At 44.2% G+C, this 17,500-nt stretch overlaps 1 protein-coding gene across 1 annotated transcript in view; it reads right to left on the reverse strand.

Moving 5' to 3' along the window:
• The window catches only part of nrp2b (neuropilin 2b), a gene marked incomplete at both ends in the record, with an annotated part of 157,335 nt that overhangs the window by 51,421 nt on the left and 88,414 nt on the right, over positions 1–17,500 (reverse strand). Inside the window, 3 exons of the mRNA XM_080752747.1 lie at positions 8,288–8,432; positions 10,126–10,299; positions 11,011–11,186. Coding sequence (XP_080608873.1) covers positions 8,288–8,432; positions 10,126–10,299; positions 11,011–11,186 — 495 coding nt within the window. The remainder of the gene's footprint in view (positions 1–8,287; positions 8,433–10,125; positions 10,300–11,010; positions 11,187–17,500) is intronic.

The following is a 17,500-nucleotide window of genomic DNA, read 5'->3' on the forward strand; positions in this document are numbered from 1 at the left end:
TCTTTTTTCTCTCCCCCTTCTTTACTAGAAATGTTAACATACCATTCTCATTTATTTAAGTGATATGAAGTGGGGAGATTGATCATAATTTGAGCTGATGGAATGTTTGAGAGCTATTCAGCCACAAGAAGGCACTTTTTTGTTGTTGTTGTTTTTACTTTGGTGATCTGTTATATATTTACATAACCACCAGAGGGCAATGTATGGTTACTTTTGGGCAGTTACTTGTTTGCACTCTCTGACAGAGTGAAATGAAGGTTGACTAATAGGTTGATGGGGTGGGGAACTGTTTTTGTGCACTCTGATGCTAATGGGGTTTTCCCCCTCAAGCTTCAATGTTATGTGTTTTTTTATGTTCGTTTGATGTTGCTTTTTCCTTTCTGTTCCTTTTGGGGTTGTTTTGTTTTTCTGTTGGGAAGGTTTGTTGTGAGGGACCAACTAGGAAATTCTAAAATGTTCTACTGTGCTTGCTGTGCGTATGGTTTGAACCACAATTATGACAGAATATAAATTTCTAAGTTTCAATGTAAGGGGAGCGAATATACCGCATAAGCGAACCAGCATTTTGGGGGTTTTGCGATCTAAATCAATTGACTTTGCATTTATACAGGAGTCTCATCTTTTAAAAGAGCATTCCAACCGATTGGCTAATAAACATTATCGTGTTTTAGCCTTTTCAGCTGCTTCTTCCAAAACCAAGGGAGTAGCCATATTGGCTAGACGTAACCTTAGGTTGGATTCTTTGGGTGATTGGTCTGACAGTGACGGGAGGATAGCTGTTGCTAAAATCCGCTTGGAGGGTAAAATGCTAGCACTAGTCTCTGTGTATGCTCCAAATGTTTTAGACAAAGAGTTTTACAAATTACTAACTAAAACCTTATTGGAACTGACGGATTTCAAAATCATTGTTGGTGCTGACTTCAATGCAACATGGCAACATAACCTAGATAGATCCACTGGGGTAGAAAGCAGAGAACAAGCACTAGCGTCTGCAGAACTACGTGCTTGGGCAAACTCAACTGGCTTACTCGACATCTGGCGTTTAATGAACCCAACGGTTAGAGATTTTTCTTTTCTGTCGGGTAGGCATGCTTCATTCTCTAGGATCGATTACGTTTTTGCCCCTGTTAGCTTGTTTCATAAAATTGCCAAGGTAGAGTTGCTCCCAATGTCACTCTCGGATCACAAGGCGGTGCTGTGTGTTGCTTCACTGAAACAGGTTATAGATAGAGCTCCTAGATGGCGGTTTAACACCACACTGCTGCGCGATGCGGCATTTGTAGCTCAGTTTCAAACTGGTTTGCGTGAATTTATAAATATCAATACAGGCTCAGTTGAGGATCCCAGAATTCTTTGGGATGCAATTAAAGGCTTTATCAGGAGTAATACAACCCTCTATGCGTCCACTCAGAGAAAATTAAGGTCAGCCAAACTGGTGGAATTGGAATCTCGGTTTTCTACTTTGGATAATTCTCTCCAAAATAACTTTGATGTTAGTACAGCAACTCAGAGGGAGCTAGTTAAGAAAGAAATTAACTCCATTCTCAAGCGCCGCTCAGAATTTCAAATGAAACGCACAAGGCAAAACTACTATTTTAATAGTGCAAGACCCAGTCACTTACTGGCTTTACGTCTTAGATCCAATGAGCATTTTGCTGATATTGTTAGTGTCAAATCAACAACGGGAGCCATGGTTACAGAACCCAAAGAGGTCAATGCCACGTTTCGTGCTTTTTATGATGAGCTCTACACCTCCGAGGTCATTCACGATGATGCAGTATGCAATAATTTTTTATCCAACATACAGTTACCAACCCTTAGCGAGGCGGATGCGGAAGCCTTAGATAGACCGCTCCATCTGGCGGAATTACAGGAAGCTGTGCTCGCAATGCGTAGGGGCAAGTCGCCTGGTTTGGATGGGATACCCCCTGAACTTTATGCCATCTTTTGGGAAGATCTAGGTCAGCTGATGCTAGACATGTTTCGATATGCAATTGAAAGTGGCTCTTTCTCCAGGGATGTGAATGTAGCTATTATATCATTATTGTTGAAGAAGAACAAGGATCCCACAGATTGCGCAAGCTATAGACCGCTTTCACTTTTGAATTCTGATCTAAAAGTTTTTGCTAAGGTGCTTGCGCGTCGCTTGCAGGGTTTTATGACCACCTTAGTACACTGTGATCAGACAGGTTTCATAGGAACTAGACTAGCCTCTGATAATGCTAGACGACTATTGCATATCATCGATAGGGCTAAGGAGCTGAGGACCCCCGCCGCAGTGTTGTCGCTCGATGCGTTGAAGGCATTTGATCGTCTGGAATGGTCTTACCTGTGGGCTGTACTAGATAAAATGGGATTTGGTGCTTCATTCATACATTTTGTTAAAGTACTTTATTCTAATCCGTCAGCGATGGTCCTAACCGGTAAGATCTGTTCGCCGCTATTCACGATTGGCAGATCTTCGAGGCAGGGTTGTCCCCTTAGTCCTCTCCTTTTCGCACTTTCACTCGAACCCTTGGCTCAGACAGTGCGTCAGTCTGCAGATATTACTCCTGTTTCGATTAACAACACACAGCATCGCATTTCCCTATATGCTGACGATATTCTACTGTTCATTGAGAATGCACCACAGTCAATTACTCATGTCCTTCAAATCTTTGATCAGTTCAGTTCCATTTCCGGCTACAAAATTAATTGGACGAAGTCAGCCCTTCTACCTCTAAATGATCAGATGAGATCTGCTATCCTGCCGCCCATAATCCCAGTAGTAAGCCAATTCAAATATCTTGGCATAGATATTTTCCCCTCTCTTCAGGCTATTGTTAAGAACAACTATGGTGACACTCTAAATAAGATTTGTCTTGATTTAGATAGATGGTCATCTTTGCCCAACTCTCTCCAAGCTCGAGTTTCAATCATAAAGATGAATGTTCTTCCTAGGGTTAACTTTGTAAGCTCTATGCTCCCTTTGCCACCACCGCCGCAATACTGGAATAAGCTTCACTCTTCGATATCTAAGTTTGTGTGGAAAGGGAAACGCCCTCGTCTTAAACTTTCTCTATTACAGCGTGCTAGAGATGATGGCGGCCTTTCATTGCCCAACTTTAAATTTTATTATTGGGCCTTCACGCTCCGCCCCCTTTTAAATTGGTTTAACCCAGCAAATAAGGTTTCTTGGAGAGAGCTTGAGGAGAGTTTAGTGCAGCCTGTTGAATTGAGAGATCTTATCTATTCAAACATAACTACACATCAATGCAAAGTTCGCTTTGGACCTATCATTTCTCATTTAGTGGCAGTATGGAGAGCAGCTGAAAAGATGTGTAAGATTGATTGTAAATGGAACTTATTTTCCCCAGTGTTCAATAATCAAAGACTTTTAATCGAGGATCGCCCCATTCGCTTTCCAAGGTGGAGGGCTAAGGGGATTCGTACATTAGGGGACTTATTTGATAGAAATGGTTTACGACCTTTTCGAGATTTGTGCGACATCTTCAATCTGCCTGGAAATACCCTTTTTTTCTACTTCCAACTGAGATTGTCCATGAGGACCTATGGGGTCCCATGGCAAGCTCCCCTTAGATTGCACCCCTTCCATGAGTTTATCTGTGATGGTAACAGAACAAGAGGTTTGGTTTCCACCCTCTATGGTTTTTTATTAGACTGTAGTTATGGGCCCCTATCTGTTGATACTGTTTGGAGGAATGATGTACCAAATTTGGACCCTGACTTTTGTTGGGACACAGTGTGGTCTAACATTAGGCTATCTTCTAGAAATCCAGACCATCAACAAATTCATTTAAATTTTGTTCATCGGACTTATTTAACTCCCCGCAGACTATGTGCTATGAGGATTTTGAATAATCCCAACTGCACTCTCTGCGCCTCAAATAGTATTGGTACCTTCCTTCACATGGTTTGGGAATGCCCAAATGTGTCGTCATTCTGGAATATGGTTGCCTCAAAACTTTCAACTATTTTTAGTATTAATATCATATCTTCTCCTTCTTTATTTTTATTAAATGACGTCTCACAGTTGCAACTAAACAATATACGCAAGCGCATCTTCTTTGCTGGATTAACGGCGGCGAAGAAGATGGTAGCTACGCGGTGGAAACCTCCTCATACGTTAACGTTTCGCCAGTGGGCCTTAACCTTTCTAGATATAGTATATTTAGAGCAGTCGATAGCAAGGTTACACGGAGCAAAAGAAGAAAACATTAATATGTGGTCGGACATTGCAGATAAGCTTAAGGCTATGATTCAAGAAATCACTATATAGTGGTAACAGCCTAGCACAGGCATGCACTATTGTACATTCCGTGTTGGTCCGGGGAAAGGGGGTGGGTGGGTTTTCTTTTCCTTTTCTTGTTTTGCTATTGTTTGTGTTTGTCTGTTAATTGCATTTTTCTTTTGATTAATGTTTTACTTTTTCTTGTTCTATTCATATGTATGTCTCTAATTTTATGTTATGGAAAATAAAAATAATTGATAACAAAAAAAAAATGCATCCTCCAAACCCCCAGTAGTGGTGCAGTGAGATCACGACATGTCCCAGTGTCTCTGTCATTGTGTGTGCTGTGTGTGTGTGTGTGTGTGTGTGTGTGTGTGTGTGTGTGTGTGTGTGTGTGTGTGTGTGTGTGTGTGTGTTGTTTATCCATGGCCTCCAGGGGGACGGTGCACTGTGCGTGTGTGCTACTGTATGTGTGTGTAACACATTATGCACACGTGCAAAGCGGGAGAGATTGGATTTGTGGATATTGGCTTGCGGTATCGGCAATGATGTTCATGTAAGTGGGAATAAAAAACATTGCTATCATGTCTAATGCAGAGATTACATCCAGGAGGAGGCAGACATCTGGCACGCAGACGCAGACAGACACACCATTATACTGAGAGCAGAACAGCCAGCAGCGTGCAGTGCTCCTTTACTGCCACCGCCACGGACATGCAGCAAAACAACATCCATACAGCTGGGTACCAGAAAAATAATAACCACGTATTATACTGCATGTTCCTTTGGCTGCAGCCATAAACCTTTACGATATTTGTAGAGGAGCGAATAAAGTCGGTGGCTGAGCTCTGCGAGGCTGTTGTCGATGCCTGTAACGTACAGTAGTAGTTCATCTCTGTCCATTCCATCTAATGAGGTAATGACAGGAAAGTATTCAAGTATTCCTGTACGATGTGTGCATCAACATTCCAGAAATGTGTCTTGAACCTGGGAAAGGTGTCGTCCATCCTTTTGCATCTGCTTCCTGACAGCTCAAATTGTTTGTCTTAAACCTATGCCTATTGCTTTGAAAACCAATGATATCACCATCCTAATATGAAGGACTGGCCAAAAGACTTAGGATCGGTTCTTGTTTTGTTCGTCAGTTTTGGTTTTAGCCACTTAAACCCTATAGACCTATATACTGTACTTCAATGAATTGAGTCCATACTTGATCCACTCCTTATTTTCTTCTACTCCAAATCTCTCGCTGAAAATAGCTGATCCACATGCTCACAACAGCTTGTAGATTATCCATTTTCACCGATTGTTCGCCCCAAAATAGTGACACTATTATGTGAACATATATGGTTAAACTCCCTAATTGTTTCCACCCTATTTTAGCAGCAACTTTGACTGTTTGACTGTGATCCATCTCTATAGTTTAGAGACTGACTTGTGAGTCTATAGTTGTAGCCCTATTTAAGACATAATTAAATAACACTGTTCTCAATCTCAAGCAGGGGGGAAAACTAAATAACATGTTGGCAAACGTTCTTAAATGCTGGGTAATATGTTGATGTAACCTGGCTTAATAGCAGAGGATGTTCCCTTTGTCCCCATCATTACCTGCCTCCTGGCTGTTCCTGACACAACTAGGATGTACTGGCTGTCCTGGGCATTCACACGCACACGCACACACGTGTGTACACACACACGCGCGCACATTATGTACTGAAGGTGGGCTTTAAATATCTTTGCTGTCGGGCAGAAACCTCTTATCTCCACATTCTAACTTTTGTGAATTTATTCCCTACTTGAGTCTCACACAAAATCATCAAAAGTAGCAGATCTGCAAGCTCAAAACGCAGCGTGAAGCAACGCGTTTGTAGCTTGTAGATCTGCTACTTTTGATGTTCTTGAATTTAAATCCTGAAAAGTAACAGTTTTGGACATTTTGGACATTTTCCACCCGACAGAGACGATATGGTGATTTTAGTTCTAGACCACATGCAGGTTGTGAGCTCACACACAGTCGCACGCGCACACGCGTGCAGAGCACTGCGCTGATACAGAGTGCTGCTGACAGGTCATCAGTGGCAGCGGCAACAACCAGCTTCCTGTCCGCTGGGACCAGGTACGTGTCATTTCCTGTTCCTTTCCTCACCTGTCACATCCTGTCTAACGCACCAGGAGGCATGTTGTCACTCAAGAGGAGAGAGAGAGACCACAAGCACACATGGAGAGGACAGGAGAGGAACCAAGAGCAAAGAGGGTGACAGGGAGTAGATGGAGAGGAGAGGACAGAGGCGTCAACTGGGTATGCCAAGGTATGGCAGCTGCCATACCTTGGCTACAGTAGGGGGAAAAAACATGTTCTTCTTAAAATAAATTCATCATGCCTGTTGCTAAGGTATGGCAACATGACTGGTGTCTTGCACACGCGCGAAGTGATGTTGCCATACCTTAGCTTTTGCTGAACTGACGGCACTGGGAGAGAAGGAAAGAGAGGGAAAGAAAGTGGAGAGTGGAGAGAAGAAAAGAGAAGAAAAGGGCTGGTGGCTACATACACTGTTTTTGCAACCATTTGCAACCAATTATACCATTATGATTAACAAAATGCCTCTAATTATTTGAAGTACAACTATGATTATGAGTACAATTATAGTATATTAGTTATGTATTTAAAGCAAGAAAGGATTATGTAGAGATGTTGACACAAGATAGGTTAGAATCTCCTACAATTTGGGCAACTTGAATGCTCGATCTCGCCAAGCAAAACTAATGAACTCAACAAGGAATTATTACACTGCATGTTGTAAAGAGGCTATAGCCTAATCTAACAACATCCACACTAAATCACCACAACGAACATGGACACTAGAATAGATCCTTCTTTCTTCTCAGCATAATGTATGTTCAATACATGTTACCCCACTGGACACTATGGAACAGTGGTTCCCGATCCCGATCTTTTGAGGTCGAGACCCGAAAGAGAGATTAGACCGGGTTTGCCCGGTACCCAAACTAGTGAAAATAGCAGATCTACACGCGTCGCTGCGTTGCAAGCTTGTAATGGGTATGGGTTTACTAGAGCCGTGACCCATAAGTATTGGCCCGTGACCCACAAATGGGTCCCGACCCACTGTTTGGGAACCACTGCTATGGAACATGAGTGTCATTGGAAAACGTGATTGATTTCAGGCCAGCTGGAACTGAATGGATTTAACTAATGTCTGACCCAGCAGGGAGGTCCCAGTGATCAGCAGTGTATGACAGACTGACCACAGATACACACACGACTACTACTGCTCCATACACACCAGACTGCCTAATCCCTGTGGTTATTCAACAGCAACATGCTACCAACACAATGAACTCTGACCGCTTCATGCCTAGTGCAGTACAACCACACAGCTGGCCATTACAGTGAAAGTCCTCTGACCTAGACATGCTAATCTCTGGCTAGACATGTAGCAATGCCCCCTATAGGGCAAGCTGATTAAGATACGCCCATGCACACCACATACTGTACACACACACACATACTGTACTACTGTACATTGAAGCAAGAAGATACTGTACACGCAAGCACAACACACCAGGCAAGAAATGCACGCACGCACACACGCACACACACGCACAGACCAACACACACAGGTCTAGACAATGGCAAACGCATTTCAGAGAGACTAATACTTTGATCTATAATGCCCTCGCGCACATTGTGGTTATGGATTATGTAATTTAAGTATCCTGTGTGTGTGTGTGTGTGTGTGTGTGTGCGCGCGCGCACACACGTGTGTGTGTGTGTGTGTGTGTGTGTGTGTGTGTGTGTGTGTGTGTGTGTGTGCACATGTTCATGTACATGTACATGTGTATGTCTGACCACTTATGGCATGACACACATGTAGACAGTTGCTGTATTTCGTCACACGCTCTAGTCTACTTAATACTTTTCATTGTCTTACTATACTATTCATAAAACAGCACAGACGGATTAGACAAAGTATGGCATTAATTTACAACAACAACAACACAAAAACATAAAAACTTGAACTTGTCTAATGTTCTTACCTGGCAGGTCACAGCCCAGGACCTCCATCCTCATTCCTATCCCAGCGGGGGACCACCTCTCTGGGTACACTCGGATGTACTGGGCCGCCATCTCCTCAAACCGCCGCACCTCCGGAGTGTCGTAGTGACTGTTGCCCTCGAAGATCTGCCAGAGAGGTGCATGGGGGAAGGAAGACGGTTCAGAGAGACAATTGATAATTTGAAGCACTGCAAAATAGCTTTAAGCAGATCTATAAGGTCACAGTGCCTTGCGCTGCGATGATTTGGGCTGGGGCTGGTAGATCTGGAAAAAGTTCTCATATATTTTACTTGAGTAAAAGTATCAATGCTGCAATGTAGAAGTACTCTGTTACAAGCAAAAGTCAAAATGTACTTGAGTAAAAGTATGAAAGTTGAAAGATGTTGGCATCAAAATGTACTTCAAGTACCAAAAGTAAAAGTACAAAATGTTTGATAATAGCAGATCTACAAGCTCAAAACGTGTCACGATGCCTGTCGCAGCCATCTGCTGGGTCAAGTTTAGGACTATAACGCCTGTAGATCCAAAATGTGATCCAGACCAGCGGCGGTCTCAACCAAACAGACACCACACAACGCTAACAAGACCAGAACAGCTGAGAGAGCCTTTGAACTGTAGGTTTTATTCTCAGGGGCTTCGGGCAGAAATAGCTCAGAAAAGCTCACAGAATATCCCTGAAACGACACAAGAGACTTTGAAAATAAAAAATACATCAGGTGCTGTTGGCACACGTATAACAACGAAACTTTGGACAAAAAATCGTTTCATTCCGTTCGCTTCTACAATTTGTGCCATTTTCTTTAAAAAACAAAAACAACCTTGTAGTAGATTTCCCAGGGTGCTCGTGTAAAAAGAAAAGATGGGCAGATGAGAGAGAACAGTTTTTAGTTTTTCTTTTTTACCAACAGCAGAGGACTCGGTAGAACCATTAAAGCGCTTTTTCAGAAATGACTACAGAGTTTAAAGCGCCCTGTGTGTCATACTGCGTTGGACTGCCTGCAGTGGTGAGTGGCGAGGCAGAAAAGACATTTTTAATTAACACCCATGAGAGACAGGGGAGAGAGAGAGAGAGAGGAGTGTGGTGATTATACTGAACGATCATCAGAGCAGAGACTGTAATAAATTGGCTTTGCTTTCCCTCTGAAATCGACATGGTTGAGCGACAGACTAGGATGAAGAAACGGTGGTTGTTTGGTTGAAAGACAGCTATAAATAAACAGGGAAAAAAAGGAAACTGATTGTCACATCTTGTCCGTACGTGAGTAACACCTCGATGTCTATAGCTGCTGACCTGTTGTGACATCACATCGTTGTGACATCACATTCCGTCCTTGTCCCTTGTTGTATGCCCATATATGGAGATCCCTGATCTCCATATATGTCTATAGCTGACCTATGACGTCACATTGTTGTGACATCACATTGTGACATCACATTCCGTCCTTGTCCCTTGTATGCCCATATATGGAGATCCCTGATGTCATCAATATTAAGCGCATAGCTTGGAATGCCTATATATGGACATTGTGTGAGTCTCATGTGGTCTTTAACATAAGCATGTGCAGTTGTGGAAGTAAAGGTATCAACTGCAATGTAGATATAAGTAAGTAGAAGAAGTCACTGTATTCAAAATGTACTAAAGTACTCATTGTGTGTGTGTGTGTGTGTGTGTGTGTGTGTGTGTGTGTGTGTGTGTGTGTGTGTGTGTGTGTGTGTGTGTGTGTGTGTGTGTGTGTGTGTGTGTGTGTGTGTGTGTGTGTGTGTGTGTGTGTGTGTGTGTGTGTGTGCGTGCGTGTGCGCGTGTGTTTCCATCTCTCACCTTGGCGTATCCAGTCTTGCTGTCTGTGATGTAGGTCCAGTCCTTGCCCGTCAGGCTGTGCGCCAGCTTGTACTTCCTGACGAAGGCTCTGTTCTCGGCGCTGGTGCTGCCCTCCAGCCCCCGGGCACCCTGGGTAATGATGCCACGCACCGTCTTTGGCACGCCGAGGTCCACCTGGGGATCGAACACGGAAACAAAGGTTTTTTCAGACGTCTTTCGCTTCGCTCTAAAGACGCCTGACTAGCTTCAGTGAATGTCCTGATGCCTGGAAGTCATTTATCACAGCTAATCACAGAGGGGCACGGAGCTAACAGACTACACTGCCCACGATGCATTGTGGCTGGGATACAAACTAGTGAACTTTACTTTCACCTTCTTCCTCTCCAGCAAGGATGCCAAACAATGTTTTGTGGCCGCTAATTATAAGCGACTTTGGTCTTGTTTTTCTGTAAAGTTGCTTGGAAATATTGGTAGTTTGTTCTCAAATGTGTATTTGTGTGTGTGTGTGTGTGTGTGTGTGTGTGTGTGTGTGTGTGTGTGTGTGTGTGTGTGTGTGTGTGTGTGTGTGTGTGTGTGTGTATGTGTGTGTGTGTGTGTGTGTGTGTGTGTGTGTGTGTGTGTGTGTGTGTGCGCGTGTGTGTCCCATCTAAAAGTATTTTGTGACCCCTGTACAATATTTGTGTTGTAAAAATGTTTCAAAAAATGTTAAAATAGCAGTGGCTTCTTTTGGCCTTGTTTTCATTGCCTATTTCTCTCGCAAAACCAGGAAAAAACGTCCAAGCGCCTGCCCCAGCCATGGCTATACTTTACTCACAGGTAACTCAACTCAAGAGGGGTATAATAATCACCAAATAACATGGATGGTTGACATGATTATTACTGTACCTGTAGCCACTCCTCGCCCGCCACGGGCTGCGTGGGGTTGGGGAACCAGCCTGAGCGGCTGGCCACCAGCCTGGCCGCGCCCATGGAGCCATGGATGTCCCTCATGGAGGAGGCGGAGACCTGGGAGTCTGGCAGCAGGCCAGAGAGCATGCCCTGGAGCTCCGAGCAGGGGGCGTCTGGAGATAGGGAGAGAGAGTTGTTAGGGCAGGGGTCTTCAACGTTTTCAGACCAAGGACCCCTTAGTCGAGAGAGAGAGATGAAGCAGGGACCCGCACACAACCTATAGATACCATATAGTTTCATTGTTTGACAGCACAATCGTCAGTGTATTTTGGATTCATGTCAATTTGTGTTTTCAGATATTTAACCACTTGAACCGTCAATACTTTAATAAACTTGACCTTTCACTCCGTACTTAGTCTGCTCTTTTTCCCCTCTACACCAAACCTCTTTGCCGAAAATATTTTTGGCTAAAGTTCTCAGAATATGGACGCTAGGGTTTGAGTGGTTAATATAAAAAAAGCAGAAAAAGAAGTTACTATCACACAAAGATTTGGAGGACCCCTGTAGTAACTCTGAGGACCCCCTAGGGGTCCCGAACCCCCTGTTGAAGACCCTTGTGTTAGGGCAGTAGTTCTCAAACTTTTTCCATGTCAAGGACCACCCAAATTGACACTTACTAGCCCGCGGACCCCCATTTGAAAAGATATGGCAAGGAACCCCATAAGAGAAGATCTTTACGGCTCTAGCTGTGATTTTCAACCATTTTAGTTTCAAGGACCCACACTTTGATAGCCTCTCTATCTCTGGGACCCCAATTTATATAGTCAAATCAAGTGTACAAATGGAACTTTTGTACTGCATTTGGTTCCTAACTATCATTTAGCTGTGGACCTCTGGAACTCCCTCGATGACCCCTGGGAGTCCCCGGACCCCACTTTAAGAACCACTGTGTTAGGGATAACTGTAGTACTGTACTGGAAGAATTCTTTTTTTGGTTAACTTTCTGTAAACGAGCAGTTTCCAGTATGATAGAAATCCGATAAAATACAAAAGATCAAAGTATTTGGGACCGGAGGTTTTTCATTATTATTTTTTGTTTTTCAGTTTTTTAAATGGCTAATAACTTTTCCTGTCCCTATTCATTTCCTAAATTAATCTTGCAATGAAACAACGTCACCCCCCCCCCCCCCCCCCCCCCTCACCCCACCCCACCCCAAATGATGGATATGCCATAATGGAATGAAAGTCTTCCCATATCTCACTGCCAGAAAAACCACCATGTCAACACTACACGGCTCCAGTAAGACCTTACAAATCAACAGATTTCTATTTCTTTCTGTTTCGTGGGACTTCGAAGCCTAAGTCAGAGGCTGGAGCAAGGTAAAAGGTTTTATTTGATGCGCAGTGGCAAAAATGCATCATTACTATTTTTTGTGTGGAATTGGTATTTGCAAATGAAGAAGGTTAAAAGGTGGATAAGGGGATAAGATGATAAGATGAAGATAGACATGGATAAAGAGCGAGAGAGAGAGAGAGAGAGGAGAGAGAGAGAGAGAGAGAGAGAGAGAGAGAGAAAGAGAGGGAGGTGAGCGGAGCAAAGTAGAGGGGTCACCAGAAGAAAAAGGTGGGAGGTGACAGACATGACAGTGACACAGGGTTAAATGACAAAGAGAGGAGGTCAAATGGAGATACGGTTTGAAGGGACGAGGGAGGGTGTAAGACAAGTGAGATGGCATTAGAGAGGGAGAGAGACAGAGAGAGAGGGTACGTTCACATATCTGGCTCGCAAGGTGGAGTAACGCCCCTGCCTATAGCAGCATTACTCCCTTACCTTTGAAACTTTGAAGCTAATGTGAGTGTCAACAAAGTGACATTCCTCCTGCGTTTAGGTCTGTCCCATTGGTTAGTGTGTGTCTCTACCGGGTGAGAGTACAGCAGTGCTGAACCATGAACCTGTATTGAACCCTTGAGCTTGTGTGACCCCACAGAGGCATAATGCGTCTTCCATCAGAGACCTAACGCCTCATCCGGGTTATTCTCTTAACATGGGAGTGGATGGGGGTCAATGCATCTGCCTCTGACTGTCTGAAGGTACCCAGAGAGAGAGAGAGAGCGAGAGAGAGAGAGAGACAGGAGAGAGAGAGAGACAGGTCAGAGAGAGAGACAGGTCAGAGAGAGAGACAGCGGAGTGACATTGAGGCTTGACGATGATTGACGGTGACATTCTCAGGGTCTCCACGGAGATGAAAGTTTAATGCTGTGACATCACAGCATGGTAAATAATGGATCGTCACCACCGACAACAACAACAACAAGCGCTCTGAAGATGATTTCTGGGACAATCTGCTGCTGCTGCTAACGCAACGGAACCAAACCGCTCATGAACCAATTCTACTGGATGTTATAAGGAACTCTATGCTGTCTATCTATCTATCTATCTATCTATCTATTAGGGATGGGACGATATGAGAATTTCATATCACGCAGCTCTACAAGCATGTAGATCGGCAATTTTTTGGCAAAGAGATTTGGTAGAGTGTGTATGTATCAAGTGTATATTATAAGTACGTTTTTACAATAGAGGGTTCAAATGGTACCGGATATGCAGCTTGGCAAATAAAAGGTGAATTGATCCCAGTGCATGATGATGACAATTTCACAATAAATTAAATCTCCACGATACGATTATCGCGAGTGTTTTTTCTATCTATCTATCTATCTATCTATCTATCTATCTATCTATCTATCTATCTTATCTGTGCCTTCATTCCATCAATTCTCTAAAATGTTCCCTCTTTTATACAGTATATATACAGTATAGTGGGAGTTTGTGAGAATATCAGCGATCAGATCACAGTCCACAGAAATAGATATTGCACGCCCGCATACAGTAAGAGCCCTTGACTTAGACCTCTCTCTCGCACATAACACACACTCACGCCCAAGTACCGTACTGTACCGTGCACAAAGCAGCAGCGTTGTGCACATTCACAGGCACACAAAAGGCAGTCAAGGTCTCGCAGTGCTGCCGCAGCACCCCACACACTGGCTCTGAAGTTTAGCCCACACACACACACACACACACACACACACACACACACACACACACACACACACACACACACACACACACACACTCCCACTGCGCTCTTCCCGATAACATGGGATATAAAAGTATTCTACCGAGGTTCCACCTATAGCCTTATCACTCTAGCACGCACAGGCGCACTCAGAGCCGTGCATGCACGCACGCACACACAGCACAGCAAAAAATGCCCACAGCCACACATTTACACACAGAAACACACTTGTATATACACAAACACACAAGCTAGCACGCACGCACACACGCACGCACATACACACACACGCACACACGCTCAAAGAGTGGGAAAAATAATAAAGGTGCTAAAAATAAAAGATTGATTGGCGTTGAAGGCCTGAGGTGGAATGAGATTACGGGAGAGCGGAGAGAGAGAGAGAGAGAGAGAGAGAGAGAGAGAGAGAGAGAGAGAGAGAGAGGTGGAGAGAGGTAGGGGCGGAGGGAGGGGGTGATGGACAGATACCGGCAGATTTAACGGCACGGGAAGGAGAGGGAGAGAGACAGAGACAGAAAAGAGAATGAGGAAAACAGAAAGCTGAAATGAGGAAGAGTGAGAAAAAAGGAAAAGCCGAACTGACAGAATAAGAGGGAGGTAAAAGAACAAGAGAGGTGGAGAGACGTTTAATATAGACAATATCAGGAGGAATGGATGGATGGAGGAAGACTAAGAAACAAGCTCAAAAGATGAGCTTGTATATCTGCTATTGTTGAATAGCCAGATTATAAAATATGGTTACGGTGATTAAGATACATGACTGTGATGCTACGTTGACTAATTTAGCTGGGGCCCCCAGGGAATCACCTCAAGGACCCCTGGGGGTTCGTGGACCCCACTTTGAGAACCAACGCTCGGCAGCAGGTGGTTCCATTTGTAACCCTAGAATAAGACAGTCCATAGACACATTTGGGAGTTGGCAAAACATAGGGGAAAGCGGGAGTGAAATACAGTTGATCATCACCTGTGGCACAACAGAGAGCCTCCTCTCTCTCTCTCTCTCTCTCTCTCTCTCTCTCTCTCTCTCTCTCTCTCTCTCTCTCACTCTCACATACACGCACACGCACACGCACACACAGAGCAGCGTGTAGCTTCATTGTGATGTGATTTGTGTGGGTGCTGAAATCGGCCCCGGCGATAAGAGAATATCTGTCCCCTCAATGGCAGCACATGGAGCATCTAACCTAATAATGGTACAGTGTAGTAGGACACACACACACACGCACACACACACACACACACACACACACACACACACACACACACACACACACACACACACACACACACACACACACACACACACACACACACACACACACGCTGACCATCACACAAAACACACACACACACACACACACACGCATGCACACGTGCACGCACAGAGACAATCGCAGACAGTCTAATTAGGTTTTATCTATTTATAGTATTGAGCTGATTATGCTGCTGGAAATTGTGTTTGTTTGCCTGGGCTGCAGATGAAAGCCGAGAGCCTGTTACTCTCTCTGATGTAATCACCCTCACATCACACCCGCGTTATTATATTACTGTTTGTGTGTGTGTGAGAGAGAGAGATAAAGAGAATAAAGAGAAGAGTGAAAGAGAGAAGGAAAAGGGGAAAAAACTGGGGCTAGGACAAGGTCACTGTACTGTAGTGCAGTGGTTCTCAACCTGTGGTTCGGGGTCCCCAAATTATTTTGGGTGGTCCCAAGATGATGCAACATTGTTTTCTCTCTCATTAGTAAACAAACCAACCTAAGGTTTAAGTGTATAGAGCGTATCTGCACGTTTCTAAAGTGACAATTTAAGGACTTTTTAATACCTCTAAAATTAAACATTGGCCAAATTGTCAAACATTAGAAGCAGAAATTGTGAAAATAGATGATCTACATGCTCACAACGCCTCGCATAGAACCGTGTTATACAAAATGAAATGCCTCAACTCTTAGTGCTCGTCAGGGTGGGGGGTGGGGGCCTGGGGGGGTCCCCAGTTAAAATATGATTATTTTGGGGGATAATGAAGGTTTCTAGGCGTATCATTGCTGTCGGGCAGAAACCTTGCATCTCCATATTTCATACTTTTTATCGTTTCTTCGTGAATTAATGCTTTACCTCCTCATACAAGAGTGTCAAAAGTAGTGAAAATAGACGATCCGCAAGCTCACGACGTGAGCTTGCTTGCGTTTCACCAAGTGTCAATTATCTAATTTAATCCTGGGCTCTACAATCCCTCTGCCAACCTGACCTCATGCTTCCTTCTATGCAGGAGGAGTCCAAGTTGCTTCTTTCTCCCCGGTTGGACGTAGCTTGTGGAAGGAACATGTTATTCCAACCAGTTCCTTTCCCCTCCATCAGGCGCCAGTATAGAGCTAGGATTTTAGCATGTCTTTTGTGAGGGTACCTACCCTAGGAGACACTGGGAGAACATGCAAACTCCACACAGAAAGGCCTTTTTACCAACCCCACCTAGGGTATAGGCACTGATGACGCGGAGGAGAGAACACGCCCCCCGGCGCCTACATCGTCCCCGGCGGGAATTGAAACCAGGCCCTTCTAGCTGTGAGGCGACAGCACTACCGACTGCGCCACCGTGCACAGTCGGTTTTCTACATAAGAGATTTCCACCCGACAGCAGCGACGTGTATGTAAGATGTACTGTATGTTGATCTTGGTCAGATCTGAGGGAATCCTAATAATCACATCCAAAGCTCTCTTATGTTCATCATGGATGAGTCACGCTGGATTAAATGGAGAGACAGAGAGAGAGGGACAGAGAGAGAGAGGAAGAAAGCCTGTTAATTATTTGTTTAACCTATAGGCCGTGACCCAAATGGCTCGCGGAACAACATTTGCAGAGTTCCCACAGTGACGTGAGCTCATAAGTTTTCATAAGAGTATACAGTATAGTCTCAAGGGGCCCAGAGTTAGATATAGCAAAACCTGTCCGGTTCAGTCTTGAAACGGATAGTCTAATATACTCCAGATACATAGAGAACCCTTTATAGTTCAGCCACTCAGGGTTTTTGAACGGGGGGCAAAAGCCAGCGTTTAATCAGATTTCAAACGCAGCTTTTAAAAAATGTTTTAAGTTTAAGTTTTACGTTTTTTGAGCGGTGGTCACACCGTCTCCTATACGTGGCCGTGTGTGTGGGTATGCGTGCGTGTCTGTCTGTATGTAGCCTGCAATACCTTTTCTGACCACACATGTTAAGGTAGGGGCGCTGTTGTTCAGGCCAGGCCACACTCACATTCACACACACACACACACACATACACGCACGCACGCACGCACACACACACACACACACACACAGCCTCCACCGCTCAGTTCACACGAGTGTGATTTTTTTAAAGAAGGGTACCCGTGGAGAAAATGTATGTGCCCTGAT

Source organism: Nannobrachium achirus, assembly GCF_963921795.1.
Source record: "Nannobrachium achirus genome assembly, chromosome: 22".
NCBI lineage: Eukaryota > Metazoa > Chordata > Actinopteri > Myctophiformes > Myctophidae > Nannobrachium > Nannobrachium achirus.